This window comes from Lissotriton helveticus, chromosome 6 (genome assembly GCF_964261635.1).
Source record: "Lissotriton helveticus chromosome 6, aLisHel1.1, whole genome shotgun sequence".
NCBI lineage: Eukaryota > Metazoa > Chordata > Amphibia > Caudata > Salamandridae > Lissotriton > Lissotriton helveticus.
The window spans coordinates 772,449,539-772,473,742 of NC_136067.1; the positions used below are offsets into that span (position 1 = coordinate 772,449,539).

Here is a 24,204-nt window from a genome sequence, read left to right on the forward strand (position 1 = left end):
TCAATGTGGTCCTCACCAGACTGATGGGACCACCTTTTGAGCCACTGCACTCGTGTGAACTCCAGTTCCTAACGTGGAAAGTAGCTTTCCTAATAGCTATTACGTCACTGAGGCGTGTTAGTGAGCTACAAGCGCTCACAATCCAAGAGCCTTTCATTCAGATTCATCCAAATAGGGTAGTGCTACGCACTAACCCCAAATTCCTTCCAAAGGTGGTGTCACAGTTTCATCTCAACCAAACTATTGACTTGCCGGCATTCTTCCAAAACCCACAAACGGTAGCGGAAAGAATGCTCCATACCTTAGATGTACGGAGGGCGTTGATGTACTACATAGACAGGACACAACCCTTTAGAAAGACAAAACAACTTTTTGTTGCCTTCGCACCACAACACAAAGGCAACCCTATTTCCAAAGCAGGAATAGCCAGGTGGATTGTTAAGTGCATCCAAATATGTTATCAAAAGGCCAAGCGCACTCTAACGATACCCCCAAGGGCGCACTCCACACGCAAATTGGGGGCATCCATTGCTTTCCTAGGGAACATTCCTTTAGAGGACATTTGCAGAGCAGCCACGTGGGTTACACCACATACCTTTACAAAACACTACTGTGTTGATGTACATTCCAAGCAGCAAGCTGCTGTAGGACAGGCTGTTCTCAAGACACTCTTTCAGGTTTCTGCAGCTGGCACGGGCAACCGCCGCTGATGGAGGGACTGCTATGTATTCTATGCTAAGATATGAATTTAGCAGCCCACATGCCTCGAACTGAATATGCTACTTACCAGTATGCATCTGTTCTTGGCATGTAGGGCTGCTAACATTCATATCGCCCACCCTCCTCCCCGGTGCCTGTTGCAGCTGCAGATATACTATTGTATTCAGTCATTAGCATGGACATCCTTTACACTTTTCACTCCATCTTCTGCCACAATGGCGAAAAACAATCTGGGGATGGAGCCGATGCCCATGCGCACTGTAGTCCAGGGGAGGAGCCACCTATCTCAGGATACTTCGAAGACTCTTCCAGGACAACAATGTGCGATCATCCGGACCCAACACTAGGCGGCGATCTAATGCTAAGATATGAATGTTAGCAGCCCTACATGCCAAGAACAGATGCATACTGGTAAGTAGCATATTTATTAACTCCCACAACTGATTATAAGGGGTGGGTTTGAAAGATGCAGAAAAACGTCATCCGCACATAACGCAATGCGCTTGACATGGCCAGTGTTCCATTCCCAAATCTGTGCATCACACCATATAAGTCCGGCGATGGGCTCTAACGCCAAAGCAAAAAGAAGAGGGGACAGGCGGCAGCCCTGACAGGTCCCTCGGCAGATATGAAATTCATGAGAAACCACAACACTAATTTGTACATGGGCTGTCAGATTTGAGTATAGGACCCACACAAGGCCACAGAAGCGGGGTCCAAACCTCGCCATCTCCAGCACATGGATCAGGTAGCTCCAGTTCACCGTATCAAATGCTATCTTAAAATCTATTAGGAGTAAAGCCAGTGGGGTTGAGAGCAAGTGACGGTGGGCCAGTGCCACATGCAAGCGCCGCAAACATTGCCTTGTGCTCCTGGCAGAGATGAAGCTGCATTGGTTCGGGTGAAATAAAGACGAAAGAACTCGTAGGCAGATGGTAAGCATGGTTGCGAAGACCTTAACTTCTGCATTGATAAGAGAAATAGGCTGTTAATCGGTGCAGGAGATGGATAGCGGGTAGGTCTTTGGTATGACCAAAATGGTGGCATTATCGAGGTCTGGGGGGTAGGGGGAGATCCTTCTCGGGCCGCTTCCCTGTAAAGGCTTAGATGGTGGTAGCCCCCTTGAGTCGAGGCAAGGCAGTCAATTGCAGGGTGGGCTGCTGTGGCCCGTGTGAGAAGGTGGCCTGGCATATGATGTCCACTTTTCTAGTGGGCACCTTGCACCAGTCCAAACGACCCTTATTGATGGTAGGTTTAGAAAACCTTTATAGAAAGCTATCCTAGTGGTAGCTAGGGAGAGCAGCCTTCTCTAAGTCTAAGGCTTAGTCTTGAAGGAATGTAAAGCAGCTTGTTTTACCAGTCTATAATCTCTTGAATAATCAAATGAAAGTACACCACACAAGGTATATATATATAAAATATGTGTATTTATTCAAAACACAACCCATCTAGTCTCTTTATGAGGCTAGAGGCCAAGGTACAATACAAGAACCTAAATAGCACACAGTAAACTAGCACAGTATATGTTTTACCCTAGGGGCCTCACAAACCATATATTAAAAAAGTGGTATAAGAACCACGTGAGGGATAGAAGTGAGGCCTAGGGCCTGTAGAACCGCTGGGGCAACCAGAAACCACCCAAGGTAGCGACACAGGAGACCCACGGGGGACGCGTGCAGTGTCTAAACACAGCCGCGAATCACCATTGACTTCTATGGAGAAAAGCAAGTTACAATTTTAAAGATTATGGACACTTGGGAGTGAACTACGATGTAACCCTTTTAGACTTAGACACTTCGAGAGTCAAGACCCATGGAAGCACCCGGGGTACTCGTGTTACCTCACCCAGGGAAGCCGGGTGCATAGGTGTCTTTTGGTGTCAGGTTTCGTCGTTTATTGCAATAGAGAGCTTCGAAGAAGTTTTGCAGGCACCAGAGGAAAAGTGTCTGGGTGGATCGCAGATCTGAAGAACCTGAAAGCAGAGGGGACAGAGTCTGGGTCACTAGCCAGTGACAAGAATGGCGACAAGAAGATGCCAGCCGATGTCGGGTGCTTTAAGGTGAAGTAGGTGAAGCTTGACTCTTCAGCCACGAGGACCAGGAGGCGTCGATGACGACCCAAAGCTGTATTAGAGCTGTCCCACGAAGGATGTTGAGTGCTGCGTCAGAATCCGGATTGGACCCAACAAGCCTTGGCAACAGCAACCCACGAAAGAAGACAAGATAGGCTTTGGTGCAGACCAGCAAGGTCTGAGGGACTCACCCTTTGAAGGGGAGTCTGGAGCAACCAGGAAAGCCCAAGAAACAAAGGATTGCCTTTGTGGGGACCCACTAGCCAACAGACTAGAGATCGCGAAGGAGGCTCGAGCTGTGTGAAGAAAGGAGACTCACGGAACACTCGTGGAGGGCAGGCCTCTCAGCTTCGGTGCAAAAGGTGCTCGGGCAAGGGCTACAAATAGCCCAATGCACAACTTCGGGAAGTAGGTGCAGTTGCAAAATTGCAGGATCTCCAGGAGGTCCGGTTCCACGTCTCTCGTGTCAGCTATAGGTCTCAGCTCTGCTGGGGACTCGTGTCAGCCTCGGAGATGTCTGCAAGTCCATGTCCTGTGTCCCAGAATCTTCGGGATCCGGCGGGAGCCTCGAAAATGCAGACTGGCAAGATGCTCTTCGGTGCCTGTTTGAACAGGGGAGTCACTCCTTGACCCCAAGGGAGATTTCTTCCATCTTCCAGTCGATATGGAATGTCAAAGGTCCAAGATTTATGTTTCAGAGTTTCGTCCACGGTAATCTAAAGTCCTAGGGACTGAATCCCTATGCGTATACTAAGTTTAGGGGTTGGACTAATTTTAGGGTCCCACCTATGGGAGGCCCTGTAGGGGGTGGTTACACCCCTTCCCCTTTGTCCAGTTTCGCGCTGGGGCTGAGTGCCCCAGCAACCGGTTTGAACTGGGAAATGCATGGAGCACCTTGTGTGCCCCAGGCAGTGTCTCAAAAGCATTCACTAGGTGCGATCACCACTTGGAGAGCAAGTTGGGATGTTGGGGGTTGGTTAGGCACCATTGGGTCGGCCACCCAAGATCACCCACAACAAATCACAGAATGGGGAGGTGGAAGGAATTTGAGGAATCTGCTGTTAGACAGAATATCAACAAGAAACTCATTTATCCAAACAATTCAAAATATGTAAACTAAGATAATTTGCTCGGAGTTAATCTAAATCACAATATTATATCAAATCCGACCTCCAAAATGGGTCATGGTGCAAACCTTGCAGCTTGTGCAATGGACATATATCCATATCCGATCCCCATGAGGTCTGCCAATGGTGCCTGAGGCCGAAGCATGAGTTAGTTAAGTAACTAATTTAAATTCAGGCCATTAAGTAGCTGGAGGCTAGATATTTTATGGCCTGCTTTAGCAATGCACATAGGGCTCTGTACCAACCATGGTCCAGGTTGTATCCCTCGCTGTTCTCCAAGGAGATGAGGCAGAAACACAAGAAGAGGAGGAGAAAGGACGACAACACTTCTCAGTGTCGCCAAAGACACTAGGTAAGTCACATTGGCGCTCTCCAGCTGTGTCCTCCTCAGAACCAGAGCTTGTTGACTTACGAGGAACCTCTTCCATCATCGTCTCTGACTAAAGCGCCTTCAATGGTCCCCATTCTAAGCCTGCTGCCTTCTCCCCCTTTACCTTCTGGGTCACTGCAGACCCCTTCATCAGGCTGGGTGGTATTCTGAATAATAGAATGGGGTTATGACCTTCACTTCCAGCAGGCTATCTTACATCACACATTTTCAGTCCATTCAGTCAGAGGATTGCTGAAAGGAGCAGTAGAGTTGGTTCTAGAGCAGGAATTTGGGCAGGGATGCTCCTCTTTGTAGTCCCCAAGAAGGACTGTGGTTTTCAACCGATCATATACTTACGGCTCTTGAACTTCTTTCTTAGCACTGTGAAGTTCAAGATGCTCCCCTAGGCTAATTTGTTTCTGGCGCCAGATGGAGAAAACTGGACGGTGCCCCTCTACTTGTAGGATGCCAATCCTGCTGCCGCACAGAAAATACCTATGATTTATTGGCCATGTGCTACACACTGCCATTTTGTGATTTTATTCGGACCCAAGCCATCATGAGGCGATGGTGGGGGGTGTGGCAAATCTGAACAGCTTGTGGATTGCAGTGATCCTTTACATCGATGCTAGGCTACTCATGAGGGGCTCACTGCTTGTGTCAAACCTAGTCTTCAACTTGTGCTTTTCCATCATTTAGAGCCCTCTCAATGCTTCTTGTGTACTTCCTTGTGTCTCTTTTCCGCAGTAGCCTTACTAGTGACACACATTAAACTTTGGTGGTGGGTGCACACCTTGAGCAACTGGCGATTGGAGCCTTCGGTCTCCAGCGGAGCAGGTCCTAAACATCAACCTGCTCGAACTGTGGGCCGTTTGCCTAGCCCTGAAGGCCTTCTTGCCCACAGGTTTGTAGCCAAGATGGCCTGATCTTGACAGACAAGATGGTATGTCAACAGTCGGGACAGTGTGGGATCATATCTTCTCTGCTGGGAAGCTCTGTGGCTCTGGCCTATGGCACACACGCAGGGTATCTATCTCGTTAACAACTATTTCTCAGTCTCTATGAACCCCAGAGCCGACAGCCTGAGTTCGCATTATCTTACTGGTGACAAGTGTCTTTTAAACCCGATGGTGATCCATAGCATCTTTACCCTGTGGGTAAGCCTCAAGTGGATGGTTTCACAACTCCCAAAGTGCTCACTCCGCACAGTTCTGTCCTCTCCAGTATCTGTTACGGGGAGCCTTGGGGGAAACATTTTGGTTGAAATAGTTTTCCACTTCAATCATGTGTCCTTAATTTCTTGGGACTTGAGAAGCCCTGCCAGGACCAGGCCATTTTATTCACCCTGGACTCTCCAAGGAGGGTGTGGTACACCGTCTCCCTGAAATGCTCCCTGTGTCCCCCTCCACAACTGCTCCTCAAGGCAGTTATCCTCTCTGTCAGAGGGCCCGGTTCTGCATTCCAACTCAAAGGCCACCACCTTATTCCTGAGATTGAGCAGGGACACCTGAGCTCCTTCCATCTGCCTGCTTAAGGTAGTCAACAACATACTGTCAGCTTGTCGCCCCTTCACAAAATCTGTTTTGTGGAAGGTGGAATCGTTCTTTTTCATAACTTAGACCCGCTGAAGGCGTATTTATTAGAATTCTGCATTTTGCTCTTTCACTAGCCCAGCAGCCTTCTGTGCTGGCATGGTAAAAGGTTACTTTGCTGCTCTTTCAGCGTTTATCTGCCTTCCCTGTCAGCCTTCATACAAATGGCAATCATATATTTTTCTACCTACTCCTTTTGTGATACTACAGCAGAATCTCAACTTTGTTTTGGCTTTTCTGATGGGCTCCCTTTAAACTACTGTCCAGTTGATTGTGAGGTTATTAACTTTTACAACTGTTTTTGTTGTGGCCATCATTCTAGCGAGAAGTGTCAAGTGGGTGGTGTTCTGTGTTTGCCAGCTTTTCACATACTTCTGTCCAGACAAACTGGTCCCGAGTACTAAAGCGGCTTTCCTGCCTGTGGTTGTGGCCCTTTTCCATCTGGGACAGGCCATCACCACCCACCCCCACCCCCTCTTTTTCCCTTTTCCCTATCTCAAAAAGGAGGAGGTGAGACAGCATATGGATCCTTGTACAGTAATCTGTTATTTCATTGACTGGACTAGGTGGAGTAAGTCACAAATGCAGCTCTTCATTGGATATGTGTGGAGCTAAAGGGCAAGGCAGCCCAGAAGAGGACCATACTACGCTGCATTATCTTGCTCATTAAAATGTGGTATGCCCTTGCCTAGAAGCAACTACCTGAAGGAATCTGTGCTCATTTCGCCGGAGCGAAGTCTTCAACTTCGGCACTGGCTAGGGGTGTTATCATGACTTGGAGTTGTAGCGCAGAGACCTGTGGTTCCATTCACACTTTTGTAAACGCCCTTTTGCTTGGACACATAAGTTGGAAATTATTTTGCTCATTCCGTGGTACAGGATTTTCTTGGCTCATCACTCCTTCAGACCCACCCCCAACCTGACCGAAGGTACTGCTGTAGTATCGATTTAGAAGTTGTAGAATCCGCAGGTAGAATTATCAATGAGAAGACAAAGTTGCTTACTTCTAGTCACAATCTTTCAGGTATATACAGATTCCTTACAGAGCCCACCCATCTCCCCGTTCTGAAGGATGGTCATAAGCTACTGCTAGAAATAAGGCTCCTTTTTAGTTTGTTGCCCTCCGTATCTACACATGAGCTGTTCTCATCATCTCTGAACTCTTAGGTCGGTATATCTGGCCAGCATTATATTGCTTCAGTGGCATCACACCAGTACTGCTTCGGGCGCTAGTGCCACCTATCAGTGGATGAGAGCTATGATGAAAGTTCCCAGATCCAGTCTAGCACCTGGTTGTAATCATAAGGTGAGGAATCTGCAAGGAGCTGTTAGCTACCAGAAAGAGCATAACCAAAGATAAATAGCCTTTTCTTAGAGTTCCCTCTAAATAGAATGTATACAACCCAATGTCTTTCAGTGTATGAAAAGTAAAGCAAGTGTATGTGTGTGTTGGTGCATTCCCCTCTGGGTATCTGTGGTTTAACATAATTTATTGATAGTTTCTGGATCCTCCATGTTGCATCTTAGTAAGTAACAATGTCTTGCATTATTATGTTTTATCACGGACCATCTAAAACATATGAGGTTATTTGCTATTATGCGGTTATTGCATTGGTCTGTTTGTGTACAACTCATTTGTGCCCTTTTTCCAGGATGCGATTGCAGGAGAAAGTCAAACAGCTGGTTTTGCAGAAGAATCTCTTCAGCATCGTCTGCCGCAGCTCATCAGAAGAATGAAGAAACTCTGCACCAGATTTATGAAGAATAATCAAATTCCTGATTTAGTGAACAACCTTGACGAGTTTACAGGTTAGTTCTGACCTCCTTTGCTTCCACTAGTTTGAGAAAATGTTTTGCTCAAATGACATAGGTGGCTTAGAAATTAAAACTTGGTGGTAGTGAGAGTGCTTCATACCTTGTAGTAATCGAGTGAAATACTGTCTAGTGCAGTAAGGCTGTGGAATCCGTATTCGGCAGATCTACAGTTGTAGACTGCAACTTGACTGCAACAGTGCACATGCAATCTAAGATTAACACAGAGTTTTAGGGCACTCTGTCGGACTCCTGTGTAGGATACACACGTTGCAAGATTTGTCATGTTTGACAACCTTTAAGAATTTTCATCGTACTGTTTACCTTTCCACTATGATTGTGATGGAGTGCCCACTAGGCTGAGTGTCTTAATTTGTTATATTGCCTAACCATACTTGAAGATCCACAACTCCTTTTGTTATGCGGTTAACTTCAAGAGCATCCTTGTCTGTCTATTGAGAATTGTTGCCAGCAGGTTTTTCACAACATTTCTAGAAATGCTTTAACCCTTTAACTGCAGTGGCAACCCTTCAGCCCCTCCCCACTGCTAAGCCCTTTTTTGGTTTAGCCTGAACAGGGCTTGCGCTGTGCTTGCTAAATCTCTTGTAATGAAAAAATAATCTTAAAAGGGGCCTAGAGTCCAACCCTTTAATTATCATTGGTTGACTCCCACATCGCTCTAGTTTCCTTGCTTCCTATTGGTCTGCAGTTCCTTTAGCCTTGGGAGTCTCCGTCCATGCCATGGAGCATGGACCAAGTACTGCTTCCTGTGGCCATTGACCTTCCACTGGCCAGCAGGCTCGTGCATGTACTTTTTTTTTTTTTTTTACTTACCAGATTCCCCCTTGCCCCTGCTATCCGTAATGTCACTCTACCCTAAATAAATGTGTATTTGGAACCAAAAGTAAATCGCCTCAATATATATATATATATATATATATATATATATATATATATATATGTCTTGTCATTTCACATACAAGTCTGTTTTTAGCTTCTTTATTGTATTGTCATTGCATTTATATAGAGCTTACTACCCGTGACAATGCATCAAAGCACTTTTTTGGCAAGTAGCACGCTACTCCGGAACCTATAAAGGTTTAGTGTTGAATTAGTATAGTGAGGTGGAAAGTAATTTGAGTGGTGGATACGTTAGTCAGTTATTTGGATTCAGAAGGATAGTGGAGGGATAGAAGACGGAAAAAGCTATGCATTTATGTAGCTCTTGGTTCGAGGCATGTGGGCTGCTGAATTCATATCTATAGCATAGATCGCCGCCTAGTGTTGGGTCCGGATGATTGCACATTGTTGTCCTGGAAGAGTCTTCGAAGTATCACGAGATAGGTGGCTCCTCCCCTGGACTACAGTGCGCATGGGCATCGACTCCATCCCCAGATTGTTTTTTTCCGCCATTGGTTTCGGATGTACTTTCGTTCTCTCAGTTCGGAATCGACATATTCTCGAGGCCAAAAGGCCTTTCTTTCTCTCTTTATCATCGGTATTGTTTGCGGTCGGTGCCCAGTTCTGTTCGGACTCGCCTTCCGAGTTCGACATTCCGGGAGTCGCGTGACTCTTGGAGCTCGAGGCCCAGTCGACGCGACATGGAACGGAGCCCGTTCAAGAAGTGTCCCGTGTGCGGATCGAAGTACCCGCACATCGACGTCCACCCGGTGTGCAACAAGTGCCTGTCGCCGGACCACGATGAAGCCAACTGTATGGCTTGTTCCAGATTTCGATCGAAGAAAACGATTCGGCTTTGGCGCGCATGGAGGCCCGGCAGTCGGCCCCGGCACCGGTGGACATCTTCGACAGCGACGAAGCAGACGAACACGACGTTCACCTGCAGATTTCGCCTCCAGCGGAAGAAGTCGAAGACGACCCTCAAGTGGATGTCGAAGACCTACCCGTAGCAGACGTCGTCGACGAGGTAGGAGACGACGATAAGGCCTATGGGGCCATGGAAGATAGCTCAGAGGACGAGCTATGCCCCGTTCGAACTCTTACTAAGGCTCAGGTCGAGGGATCGCCTATCGGCCTTACCCAAGACCTTGTACCAAAATCCACAGCCCCGCCTCCAGGCCCGGCTACAGACACTTCGGCAGAGCCGCCATTGAAGAAATCTAAACCGAAAGTGAAACCTTCGGTCTCCGAACACCCTAAAGTGGTTCAGGCGCAATCGAAACTGAAACCCTCTGATCCACCTTCGACACCCTCGTCCTCCGGGGTGTCGGGACAGCCCAAGCCGAAGAAGCAAGTCGACCCGGCCAAATCGGTGAGATCCGTCCAGCCGAAGCAGCCTAAAGGTGTCGAGGTGCAGCCCAAAAAGGTCGTCCAGACTCCGTCCAGCAAGGGCGTCGAGCCGAAGTCCGGATCTGGTATCGAGCCGAAGCCGAGCAAGGCCGCGGCACCGAAGGCCGCAAAGGGCGTCGAGCCGAAGACCGGCATGGGCATCGAGCCAAAGGTTGCCCAGGGCACAGCCACAGGCACACCTCGGACCGACCAGCCAAAGTCGTCGACGAGCGAGTCTTCCAACGTAGCTGGACCGAGGTCTTCTGTCGTATCGGCGAAACCGTCCGCTTCATTCATGAAGCAGGTCTCGGACTCACTCAAGCGTATCAGGGACAAAGCCTCGGCAGAAGACCCCAGAACGCCTTCCGCACCGAAACAGTCGGTCCCCACTTCCAAGTCATCGACGCCACTCCTCTACACTGTACCACCGAAGGTGGCACCAAAGGCATTCGCACCACGGGCGGAGCCCGGAGCGAAAACGCACAGTGCTGAAGGGTCGACGCCTACTCTCCCGGCTGGGGGCTCACCGCATCGACCACCATTGCTGGAGGAACAGTCGGAACGCTTCATCGATGCCGACACTGGGAAGCCTACGCTTTACAAGCGAAAAATTACGGCGCTGACGCCTTTGGAGTCGTACACCATTCCCTTAAAGCGCAAAAAGCCTGCTTCTGATGCACCAGTCTTGGTCGAACCATTGACCCCTTGGACTCAAAGAATTGCCACGCCCTCGCCAACTTATTCCGATGCCGAGGATGCTGGGGGTCAAGATGAAGAATACAGCTACCCAACCCACGCTGATCCTGATGCACAACAGGACGCATGGGTGGACAAAGGTGACCAGGGTAATCAAGGGGATCAGCAACCCACTCTCGACCCTCAGATATACAATATCAAAACGTCTCCCACTGAGGATTCTGCGGCATTCAATGCCTTGATTGAAAGGGCGGCTAAGAACCACGACGTTGAACTCCATGCTGACCCTGTGGAGGTGGACTTCCTCTTTGACACTTTTTCAGCAGCTGAGAAAACTGTGAAAACTCTTCCAATGCTCAAAGGGGTCCTCAAACATGCAGCGGACATTTTCAAGGAGCCCACACGAGCTAGGGTGGTCAAACCTAGAATTGAAAAGAAATACCGACCGGCACCTGGCGATCCCACTTACATCAAGGGCCAGTTGCCATTGGACTCTCTGGTCGTTTCTAATGCCCGCAAGAGGGCAAATTCACAGACCACGGGTGAAGCTCCTCCCCCGGACAAAGGGTCCAAAGTGCTTGAAGCATCGGGAAAGAGGGTAGCAGCTCAGGCGGCCAATATATGGCGTATCTCTAACACGCAGGCACTCTTGGCACGCTACGACAGGGCACACTACGACACCCTAGAGACCCTGTTGCAACATCTCCCAGACCAATATAAGGAGGCTGCGGAGATGCTTATCCAGGAGGGGAAGCTCATCTCCAACGCTTCAATAAAGTGCGCACTGGACGTTGCCGATACTGCAGCCAGGGCGATTAACACCAGTGTGATATTAAGACGACAGGCGTGGCTCAGAATCTCTGGATTTAAGCCAGAGATCCAAACTACCATCCTCAACCAACCAGTTAACCCTGACAGATTATTTGGTCCTGAGGTGGATACCACCTTGGAAAAAATAAAAAAGGATACCGAGACTGCCAAGTCCATGGGAGCTCTCCAATCCCAACAGTTTAGGGGGAGCACTTTTTGTCGCTCAGGCAATAGGGGTGTTTCCAGAGGCCAGATGTCCCAGCAAACACAATTCAATAAAGGTGGGGCGCAATCCTCTTACCCCAAACAAAATAGAGGAGGTTATCGAGGCAACAACGCCAAGGGCAGAGGCAAGGGCAACAACAACTCCCGTTCCTCTGCCTCCAACAAACAGTGACGCCCTGTCACTGCCCCCCGACCATTCCACGCCTGTCGGGGGGAGACTCCAGCGGTTCCTGCCAGTCTGGAAAAACATCACCACAGACAGGTGGGTCAGGAAACTTATCCAGTACGGCTATTGTTTGAAGCTCACATCCACTCCACCCAACATACCACCAAAACACCGTCCTATGTCCACGGAGCATTTGCACTTATTGCAGCAGGAGGTCTCGTCATGCTGCAAAAGGGCGCTATAGAGCTCGTGCCAGTGGAGGAGGAAGGCACAGGGGTGTACTCCCTGTACTTCTTAATACCCAAGAAGGACGGGTCCCTCAGGCCTATTCTAGACCTCAGGCCCCTAAACCAGTACATTCTCTCAGAACACTTCCACATGCTAACGCTGCAACAGGTTCTTCCACTCCTCAATCAGGGAGACTTCCTCGCAACCTTAGACCTCAAGGATGCTTACTTCCACATTCCACTCCATCCTTCACACAAAAAATACCTCAGATTCACCATTCAAAATCAGCATTATCAATTCAAGGTCCTTCCTTTCGGAGTGACCACGGCCCCCAGAGTGTTCACCAAATGTCTAGCGACAGTAGCGGCGCACCTCAGGAGACAACACATCCATGTCTACCCTTATCTGGACGACTGGCTGGTTCAGGCAAAGTCGGCCCAGCAGTGCGCCGCCGACATGTCCCACACCATTCACCTTCTTCACAGTCTGGGGTTCTCCCTGAACTATCCAAAGTCGTACCTTCAGCCAGCCCATGTGCGGCAATATCTGGGTGCAACCATCAATACTCTGGCAGCCACAGCTCAGCCAAGTTCAGCGCGGATCAACAACATCCAGTCGCTAATCCAACAGTTCCAACCGCAACGCTCGCTTCAAGCGAGAGTGTTCATGCAGTTGATAGGCATGATGGCCTCCTGCATTTTCATAGTCCCGCACGCGAGGTTACATATGCGCCCGCTCCAGGAATGCTTAGCGCATCAGTGGAATCAGGCTCAGGGACAGTTAAAAGACCTAATGTGACCGGTCGGGCGTACAACTCTCTGCATTGGTGGAATCCACACAACCTTTGCAAGGGCCGACCGTTCCAAGAGCCTGTCCCACAAATCATCCTGACGGCGGACGCGTCTCTCCAGGGATGGGGAGCTCATGTACTCCACTACACAGTGCAGGGACTATGGACAATACAGCAAAAGAAGATGCACATCAACTACCTAGAACTGATGGCAATCTTCATGGCATTGAAGGCATTCAAAGTACATCTGTGCAACAAAGTCGTGTTGATCCGGACGGACAACATGACAGCCATGTACTACATCCAGAAGCAGGGAGGTACACACTCTCCACAGTTGTCTCATCTGGCTCAGAGCATGTGGAAGTGGGCCATTCAAAGGAACATCTTCCTCATGGCGGAACACCTCCCAGGCACGGACAATCAGATGGCGGACCTGCTCAGCAGGTACAGCCACCAGATGCACGAGTGGGCGATACATCCGTCAGTACTCCGCCCGTACTTCCAGCAGTGGGGTCATCCACAGATAGACCTGTTCGCCACAAGGGAAAACGCAAAATGCCAAAGCTTTGCCGCCAGGTTCCCTCACCCACAGTCGCAAGGCAATGCGATATGGATTAACTGGTCAGGCAGATTTGCGTACGCTTTTCCCCCAGCACCTCTCATACCGCTGGTGGCAAGAAAGCTAAAGCAACACTCGATGACTCTCATCCTGGTTGCTCCAACATGGGCACGCCAACTATGGTACACCACGTTTCTGGAACTCTCCGTGGTACCGCATCAAAGGCTACACCTCACGCCCAAGCTTTTGACGCAGAGCCATGGCGACATTCAGCATCCAGACCCGCAACAGCTCAACCTGGCGATCTGGCTCCTGAAGTCTTAGAATTTGGCTACCTTGACTTGCCTCCTGAATGCATGGATATCATACGGGAGGCAAGAAAGCCCACCACCACAGCCTGCTATGCAGCAAAATGGAAGCGGTTTGTCATTTACTGTGCTACAAACATCATCAACCCGCTAGATGCATCCACTCCCAACATCATCTGCTATTTGTTACATCTTTACAAATGCAATCTAGCATACGCTTCCATCAGGATACACTTATCCGCCATAGCGGCTTATCTCCAGAACAGGCAGCATCTCTCCGTCTTCAGAGTGCCTGCCATTAAAGCCTTCCTAGAAGGCCTGAAGCGGGTCATCCCTCCCAGGACCCCGCCAGCTCCTGTATGGAACCTCAATGTGGTCCTCACCAGGTTGATGGGCCCACCTTTTGAGCCTCTACATTCATGTGAGATTCAGTTCTTAACATGGAAAGTGGCTTTTCTCATTGCCATTACGTCTCTGCGACGTGTTAGTGAGCTACAGGCGCTCGCTGTACAAGAGCCATTCATTCAAATTCACTCCAACAGGGTGGTGCTGCGCACTAACCCTAAATTTCTTCCTAAAGTGGTTTCGCAGTTCCATGTCAATCAGACCATTGAACTGCCCGCATTCTTTCAAAACCCAGAAACAGTTGCCGAAAGAATGCTCCACACTCTTGATGTCAAACGAGCCTTGATGTACTACATCGATAGGACCAAAGACTTTAGGAAAACACAACAACTCTTTGTTGCCTTCTCAGCCCAGCACAAAGGCAACCCCATTTCCAAAGCAGGTATAGCCAGGTGGATCGTTAAGTGCATTCAGATTTGCTATCACAAGGCTAAGCGCACTTAAACGGTCCCTCCAAGAGCCCACTCCACCCGAAAGTTGGGGGCCTCTATGGCTTTCCTTGGTAATATCCCTTTGGAAGATATTTGTAGAGCAGCCACATGGTCTACACCACACACATTTACTAAACATTACTGTGTAGATGTGCACTCCAAGCAGCAGGCAGCTGTAGGGCAGGCTGTTCTTAAAACGCTTTTTCAGACTTCTGCAGCTGGCACAGGCGGCCGCCGTTAATGGAGGGACTGCTATGTATTCTATGCTATAGATATGAATTCAGCAGCCCACATGCCTCGAACTGAATATGCTACTTACCAGTATGCATCTGTTCTTGGCATGTAGGGCTGCTGACATTCATATCGCCCGCCCTCCTCCCCGGCGCCTGTAGCGGCTGCAGACTTTTTAACACTTACGCTTAGCATGGCCATCGCTTACACTATCACACTCCATCTTTGCCACAATGGCTAAAAACAATCTGGGGATGGAGTCGATGCCCATGCGCACTGTAGTCCAGGGGAGGAGCCACCTATCTCGTGATACTTCGAAGACTCTTCCAGGACAACAATGTGCAATCATCCGGACCCAACACTAGGCGGCGATCTATGCTATAGATATGAATGTCAGCAGCCCTACATGCCAAGAACAGATGCATACTGGTAAATAGCATATTCATTACTCCTGATGGGGTGTTGAAGCGTTTTTTTTTGGCGAGTAGCATGCTACTCCGTAAGCCATAAAGGATTAGTGTTGAATTAGTATAGTGAAATATGAAAGTAATTTGACTGATGAATATGTTATTCAGTTATTTGGATAGATAAGGGTAGCTGAGGTATAGACCCGGGAAAAATGTTTGCATTTATATAGTGCTTGCTGCCCCTGATGAGGTGTTGAAGCGCTTAGGATTAGGGGTAAATTAGAATAGTGAAATATGAAATTTGAGAAGTGGACATGTTAGTCTGTTATTTTGATTGAAAAGGATAGAAGAGGGCTAGAAGATTGAAGGATTTAGACTTTTTTTGGAGCGGTCATAGCAGCAGGAGGTGGCTTGGGATAAGTAAACACATGTGGAGGGGAAGAGTCTGAGGGAAGAGTTTAGAAAGGCTTGTTTTGGGGGATCGTTATAGTAAAAGAACTGCCAGACAATGCATGGAAAGGTATAGTAGGGGAGAGTCTAGAAAGGGTTCTTTTGGGGATCATAATAGTGGTATGGGGTTTGGGATGGATGAGAGAGTGGATGTAGAAGATATATTGATAGAGGTAAAGGTTAAGAAATAGGGTAGTGCATTGGAAAGAGTAGCAGAAAGAGGTTTGAGATGAGTCCGAGAGTTGAGGTAGAAGATCTATTGAGAGTAGGAATAGGGTGAGAAATAGAGTAGTGCAGTGGATATGCTGAATTAGAAGAAAGTAATAAATATAAAGATCCCTAAGTACATGGAAAGTATTCAGATGCATAAAGGAAGGAAGTATATGTAGATTAAAGATATTAATAGGTATACAGTGAGAAATAATATAGTGCATTGAATGATTGTTTAGGCGAGGAGTTATAAATATATAGATCCTAGTACATGAAATGTATATAGATGCATAAAGGAAGTAAGTATATGTAGATCAAAGATGCATTAGATAAACTCTGGTTTTCAAGTGTTTTACTTAAAAATGTATTTTACTTTTTTTTTTAAACATAATTATTCTACATGTTTATACAAAGCAATACACATAGGTACATATCTATTGTATAAATAAATGCTTATATACAGAGGGATATGCTGTATATTTCTGTTTGTGTATCCTGTTTATGTAGGGAAGAGCCTATTCTTGAGTAGTTTTCTGAAGATAAGGTTGTCCGTGGATCTCATGTGGGGGGGGGAAAGAGTTCCATAGTTTGGGTGCTTGAACAGAGAAGTTTGTGCCATCCATGTTTTTTTTTCTTGTATCTGGGATTTTAAGGCAAGGTGGCACTCTAGAGCAGAGGTTCCTTTGTTGAATGTGTTAGGTGATTTTATTCCTGATGAAGTGGTTCCTTTCCATGTATCACTTTGTGGGTGATACGAAGCAGCTTGAATGTGGATCTTCTGGCAACCGGTAACCAATGCAGGGCTTTCAAGAGAGGGAAGATGTGCTCTGGTTTCGAAACTTAAACCATACATAGTTTTACTCGTGAGACTGCTTTATAATTTGATACGAATTGAAAGGGTTTCTGAAAACAGAACATAGTTGTTTCCTCAAGCCTCCATACAGAAAATGAGAATTCACGCTCCTCCTGACCGAGATGATCCACTGGAGAGAGCTAAACGTCCATCAGAAACTCACAACTCATTTTTAGGTCTCGCCTGCCAATGCGCTTGTGCATTGCTGGCGAGAGATATAGAGGGCCACCAGAAAATCCTACCAAGAGGGCTTTGAAATGCGGATTATGGCCAGTGCATGTGCGACCGGTGCGCGCTCGCCATTTGCTCCGCCACCCCCCATCAAACTTGAAAGGAAGCCGCTCTCACACCACCATTTGTCTGTGCCTCGCATCAGACTTCAAAGGCTACCGCGCCCCCGCGTGCACATCGCACACCATCACTCTCCTGCTTCCCCTCCCACGGCCGCTCTTCCCATTCACGTGCTCTGCAGGTAACCATTTGCCAGCATGCGGCCGCTAGCGCTTTAGAAGGGCTCTGCTGGAATCACATGCAAATCAGAGCCTATGAAGAACTTCGGGACAGATCGTCAGTTGCAGCGTTCTCAGGAGCACAAGCTTAAGAGGTAGGAAACATGCCTTAAGTGTCAACAACGTGCTGCACAGACACTTTCTCCCGCTAGTGCATCTTGCTGGCTCTGCAATCAGCATGCAGTACAGATTACTTGAATCACTCCAACAATGCAAGTCCAGGAGTCCTCCAAAAGAGTGGACAACTTATATGGCCACTCCACTGTTTTAACACTTCAAGGGATGTGGACCAGACCATTGCTACCCATCATCTCAGTAGGGCAACTCCCTTCTCCAGTGCATGCCTTTGTAAAACTCCACAATGTACCAAGGCACATGCAAATACCTACCATGTGCCACAGCAATTTCATTCATATCCCCACAAATATGTTACCCTGCACATACCTAACCAATGATTTCCTTTATCTCACATTCATCAACACAAGCAGGAATCATGAAGAGACCTCAGATATGGCAGACCTCATCAGACAACGACCAAAACATCCTCTTCATCAAAGAAACATGGCTCACATACTTCAGCCCTCATCATTGACAAACTCCTCACTTATAAACACAATCACTCACCAACTACACACTCACAAACTGGTGGCATCTTACAGTCAGACACAAACCATTCTACAACTTACCACACTTTTAGCACCATTCACCTCTTTCAAATGCTTCTCCACCATACTAACATTCACACCCCTCTAGCCCACTACACTGCAACGTAAACTGTGCACTAGGATTCAGAAATGTAATCATACGCTTTTCACAGTTCGAAGCACCAGTCACCACTGCTAATACCAACAATGCCGAACTCGAAAATGTTAAATCTCTGGGGATCACCTAAACAAAAGCATTTGAGATTTTGTGGATTTTGTCACAATACAACTCACATCACTACCTCCACACCCTCTACATACAAGAATCTAAAACGGGTTAGCTTTACCCCTCCACCGATTGCCTGCCTGAGGGCAACCCCCCATAGACTAGCCTGAAATAGAAATGTAATCCATTTTTAACTAACAACTCACAAGCCTGATCCCCACAAAGGTGAAGAAAACTCACAGTAACAACTAAAAACACAATAATTAAAAAAAATTAACAAAATCTAAAAACAGTTGGATCCCCTTAGACAAAACCCCAGCTCTCTCTCTCATACACATACGAGATGACATCACGGAGACTACTTAGACGCCCCCGTGCACGCTGGCGTCCGTTCTTTCTTTTTCCGTGCCAGTAACTGGTTAGAGGACGTACCCTAGTCATTTTTTGACTATCTTTTTGAGACTTTTGTCTCGTGTTGGTTTCTCTGGTTCTAGTAGAGATGCCTGGTTTTAATCCTTGCGGGACCTGCCATCGAAATATGTCAGTGGCGAACCCTCATGACGTCTGTCTCTACTGCCTGGAGCGCGACCATGACTCCTGGTCCTGTCTGGACTGTAGGGCTATGGCCCCAAAGGCCCTGAGGGAGCGGTTCCGGAAGTTGTTTGAAGTTTGGCACTCGTCCCCGCGCCGTTCCAGATCCAGGGATCGTTACAGTTACCGCTCGCGGAATTGTCACCACCACTCCTCTTTCCCTTCGGATTCGGGTAAGAGACGGCACACAAAAAAGTCGAAGCGTTTTCGCTCTCAGACGTCCCTCCTTTGGTCCCTGGATGCAGACGAGGGGGACATGGGCTCCGCCCCTGCGGCTCCTTTGGAGCCTGGGAGTCCGCGGCCTACCTGCCTTACCTGGGTCCGTCGGCGACTCCCGCACAAATGCAAGAATTCCTTGCTGCTATGGACCGCCTGTTTAGGCTTCGGGCTCTCGCCGGTGTGCGTTCGGGCCCCGCGGTCCCGTGTCCGGATCCTGCTGGTCTGTTGACTCCTTTGGCTGATCCATCTCCGTCCCCGGCGCCGCAGGATCTTGTGCCCCTGGCTCCGGCCTCTGTGCCAAGCATTACAATGGTGATACAGAAAAGGGGGTGGTGATGAACAGAGTGTCTGAATTAAGCAGACCACTCTTACCCAGTCCAAAGATCAGGGCTTGATCCATCACCGTTATTTATCTCACTGCCCCATCCCAGCTCAGAACCTGGCTATATGCAAATTAGTCTGTCCCTGGCCCAGTGCATCATGGGAACAGGGCAGACCAAACTACCAAGCCAATTCTTCACCAGAAAGGAGACAAGCTACCGGGGACCGGTTTCTGGCATTTCAGCCTCTTCGGCCCGGCTTGCTTAAATCCTGATGGAGCAGTGAGAAAGGGACTCATGTCTGAGTATACCCTGCCACACCTATAGTGGCCAAAAACGATACAGAAAAGGGGGTGGTGATGAACAGAGTGTCTGAATTAAGCAGACCACTCTTACCCAGTCCAAAGATCAGGGCTTGATCCATCACCGTTATTTATCTCACTGCCCCATCCCAGCTCAGAACCTGGCTATATGCAAATTAGTCTGTCCCTGGCCCAGTGCATCATGGGAACAGGGCAGACCAAACTACCAAGCCAATTCTTCACCAGAAAGGAGACAAGCTACCGGGGACCGGTTTCTGGCATTTCAGCCTCTTCGGCCCGGCTTGCTTAAATCCTGATGGAGCAGTGAGAAAGGGACTCATGTCTGAGTATACCCTGCCACACCTATAGTGGCCAAAAACGATACAGAAAAGGGGGTGGTGATGAACAGAGTGTCTGAATTAAGCAGACCACTCTTACCCAGTCCAAAGATCAGGGCTTGATCCATCACCGTTATTTATCTCACTGCCCCATCCCAGCTCAGAACCTGGCTATATGCAAATTAGTCTGTCCCTGGCCCAGTGCATCATGGGAACAGGGCAGACCAAACTACCAAGCCAATTCTTCACCAGAAAGGAGACAAGCTACCGGGGACCGGTTTCTGGCATTTCAGCCTCTTCGGCCCGGCTTGCTTAAATCCTGATGGAGCAGTGAGAAAGGGACTCATGTCTGAGTATACACTGCCACACCTATAGTGGCCAAAAACGATACAGAAAAGGGGGTGCTCATTGCACCATCAGGATTCAAGCAAGCCGGGCCGAAGACGCCTGAAATGGCAGAAACCGGTCCCCGGAAGCTTGTTTCCTTCCCAGTGTAAGAATTGGCTTTTGTAGTCTGGTCTGCCCTGTTCCCATGATGCACTGGGCCAGGGACAGACTAATTTGCATACAGCCAGGTTCTGAAACTGGGATGGTGCAATGAGCTAAAAAACGGTGTTGGATCTAGCCCTGATCCCTTGACTGGGTGAGAGTACTCTGCTTAATTCAGAGACTCTGTCCGTCACCACCCCTTTTTGTAAATAATTTTGTCCACCCTAAGCGTGGAAGGGTATACTCAGATGTGAGTCCCTTGCTCATTGCACCATCAGGATTCAAGCAAGCCGGGCCGAAGACGCCTGAAATGGCAGAAACCGGTCCCCGGAAGCTTGTTTCCTTCCCAGTGTAAGAATTGGCTTTTGTAGTCTGGTCTGCCCTGTTCCCATGATGCACTGGGCCAGGGACAGACTAATTTGCATACAGCCAGGTTCTGAAACTGGGATGGTGCAATGAGCTAAAAAACGGTGTTGGATCTAGCCCTGATCTCTTGACTGGGTGAGAGTACTCTGCTTAATTCAGAGACTCTGTCCGTCACCACCCCTTTTTGTAAATAATTTTGTCCACCCTAAGCGTGGAAGGGTATACTCAGATGTGAGTCCCTTGCTCATTGCACCATCAGGATTCAAGCAAGCCGGGCCGAAGACGCCTGGAATGGCAGAAACCGGTCCCCGGAAGCTTGTTTCCTTCCCAGTGTAAGAATTGGCTTTTGTAGTCTGGTCTGCCCTGTTCCCATGATGCACTGGGCCAGGGACAGACTAATTTGCATACAGCCAGGTTCTGAAACTGGGATGGTGCAATGAGCTAAAAAACGGTGTTGGATCTAGCCCTGATCTCTTGACTGGGTGAGAGTACTCTGCTTAATTCAGAGACTCTGTCCGTCACCACCCCTTTTTGTAAATAATTTTGTCCACCCTAAGCGTGGAAGGGTATACTCAGATGTGAGTCCCTTGCTCATTGCACCATCAGGATTCAAGCAAGCCGGGCCGAAGACGCCTGAAATGGCAGAAACCGGTCCCCGGAAGCTTGTTTCCTTCCCAGTGTAAGAATTGGCTTTTGTAGTCTGGTCTGCCCTGTTCCCATGATGCACTGGGCCAGGGACAGCCTAATTTGCATACAGCCAGGTTCTGAAACTGGGATGGTGCAATGAGCTAAAAAACGGTGTTGGATCTAGCCCTGATCTCTTGACTGGGTGAGAGTACTCTGCTTAATTCAGAGACTCTGTCCGTCACCACCCCTTTTTGTAAATAATTTTGTCCACCCTAAGCGTGGAAGGGTATACTCAGATGTGAGTCCCTTGCTCATTGCACCATCAGGATTCAAGCAAGCCGGGCCGAAGACGCCTGAAATGGCCGAAACCGGTCCCCGGAAGCTTGTTTCCTTCCCAGTGTAAGAATTGGCTTTTGTAGTCTGGTCTGCCCTGTTCCCATGATGCACTGGGCCAGGGACAGACTAATTTGCATACAGCCAGGTTCTGAAACTGGGATGGTGCAATGAGCTAAAAAACGGTGTTGGATCTAGCCCTGATCTCTTGACTGGGTGAGAGTACTCTGCTTAATTCAGAGACTCTGTCCGTCACCACCCCTTTTTGTAAATAATTTTGTCCACCCTAAGCGTGGAAGGGTATACTCAGATGTGAGTCCCTTGCTCATTGCACCATCAGGATTCAAGCAAGCCGGGCCGAAGACGCCTGAAATGGCAGAAACCGGTCCCCGGAAGCTTGTTTCCTTCCCAGTGTAAGAATTGGCTTTTGTAGTCTGGTCTGCCCTGTTCCCATGATGCACTGGGCCAGGGACAGACTAATTTGCATACAGCCAGGTTCTGAAACTGGGATGGTGCAATGAGCTAAAAAACGGTGTTGGATCTAGCCCTGATCTCTTGACTGGGTGAGAGTACTCTGCTTAATTCAGAGACTCTGTCCGTCACCACCCCTTTTTGTAAATAATTTTGTCCACCCTAAGCGTGGAAGGGTATACTCAGATGTGAGTCCCTTGCTCATTGCACCATCAGGATTCAAGCAAGCCGGGCCGAAGACGCCTGAAATGGCAGAAACCGGTCCCCGGAAGCTTGTTTCCTTCCCAGTGTAAGAATTGGCTTTCGTAGTCTGGTCTGCCCTGTTCCCATGATGCACTGGGCCAGGGACAGACTAATTTGCATACAGCCAGGTTCTGAAACTGGGATGGTGCAATGAGCTAAAAAACGGTGTTGGATCTAGCCCTGATCTCTTGACTGGGTGAGAGTACTCTGCTTAATTCAGAGACTCTGTCCGTCACCACCCCTTTTTGTAAATAATTTTGTCCACCCTAAGCGTGGAAGGGTATACTCAGATGTGAGTCCCTTGCTCATTGCACCATCAGGATTCAAGCAAGCCGGGCCGAAGACGCCTGAAATGGCAGAAACCGGTCCCCGGAAGCTTGTTTCCTTCCCAGTGTAAGAATTGGCTTTTGTAGTCTGGTCTGCCCTGTTCCCATGATGCACTGGGCCAGGGACAGACTAATTTGCATACAGCCAGGTTCTGAAACTGGGATGGTGCAATGAGCTAAAAAACGGTGTTGGATTTAGCCCTGATCTCTTGACTGGGTGAGAGTACTCTGCTTAATTCAGAGACTCTGTCCGTCACCACCCCTTTTTGTAAATAGCATTACAATGGTGCCAGCCCCTGCGCCTCCTTTGGCGTCACGAGGTCCCATGCTGTCGGCTCCGGCCTCAGCTCCACCGGCGGCGCCGCAGTGGATTCCGCTGGTTCTGCCTCTACCCCGGTTCCTGGAGGGCTTTGTCCCCTGCCTGGGATCTGAATTGGGCTCCGGCTTGGTGCCGTATTCCTTCACCGGTCCCTGCCCTGCTGCCGAGCCTGTCCCTTCGGGGCTGGTTTAGGAGGATGACTGGGAAGGGTTTGAGGACCCGCTTACTCGTCAGTGTGATTCTGAGCAGGACTGGGTGGATGACTTGGAGGAGGCCAGTGGCCTCGATGTCTCTTCTGTTCCGGGGCTTGCCTCTCCCCCACCCAATGTGGAGGTGGTGCTCAGTCGGGCTGCTGACATCCTTAACCTCGATCTCCTCCCGGTGACCCTGAAGACAAATCTCCTCACTGAGGTGCTCCAGCCGTCATCCACTTCTTCGGAGCTGCTGCTGCCCTTTAATGATGCCCTCACCAAAGTCTTGCTGGGCACTTGGTAACGGCCCGCCATGAGGGCCCCTGTGGATAAGAATGTCGGCAGGCATCATCGCCCGGCGCTGGTTTACACTGCCTTTCTGACCACTCATCCTACACCCGAAAGTCTGGTCATTTAAGGTTCTACGTCCCAGAGTGCCTTTCCCACGGCTCCGCAGTATAAGGATTCTAAGTGATTGGAGCAGTTTGGCAAGCGGTTGTTCTCTCCGGCCAGCTTAGGACTGCCGTCCGTGACCACCGCATGCCTTCTGGGCCGCTATTCCCACGTGGTGTGGGATTCTGTGGCTGAGGTGTTACCCCGGTGCCCGGATAAGGTGCAGACTGTGCTGTCTAAGGCTGCGGCTGAGGGCATGGACGCGGCTAGGTTCGCCATTCGTTGTGGCTTGGACACCGCGGACTTCCTTGGTAGGGCAATTTCCTTGACCGTGACGCTTCGGCGCCGCGCCTGACCACGGTCCACTGGGTTCTCCCTGAATGTCCAGAGCTCGCTCATGGACATGCCTTTTGACGGCACTCGCATGTTTGGTGATGAGGCACTGGAGCGTTTTAAGAACTCTCGAGCTACGGCCAAGTCATTGGGCCTTTCCACCACGTGCCCGCCAAATCCACGGTTCATTCCTTTCGTGTCCATGGCAGAGGCA

General features: G+C 49.0%; 1 protein-coding gene across 1 annotated transcript in view; it reads left to right on the forward strand.

Annotated features, from left to right (window-relative positions):
* Nucleotides 1-24,204, forward strand: part of MDN1 (midasin AAA ATPase 1) — a 2,221,312-nt gene that overhangs the window by 1,698,313 nt on the left and 498,795 nt on the right. Inside the window, exon 74 of the mRNA XM_078648266.1 lies at nucleotides 7,533-7,689. Within this exon, the coding sequence (XP_078504392.1) occupies nucleotides 7,533-7,689 (157 nt within the window). The remainder of the gene's footprint in view (nucleotides 1-7,532; nucleotides 7,690-24,204) is intronic.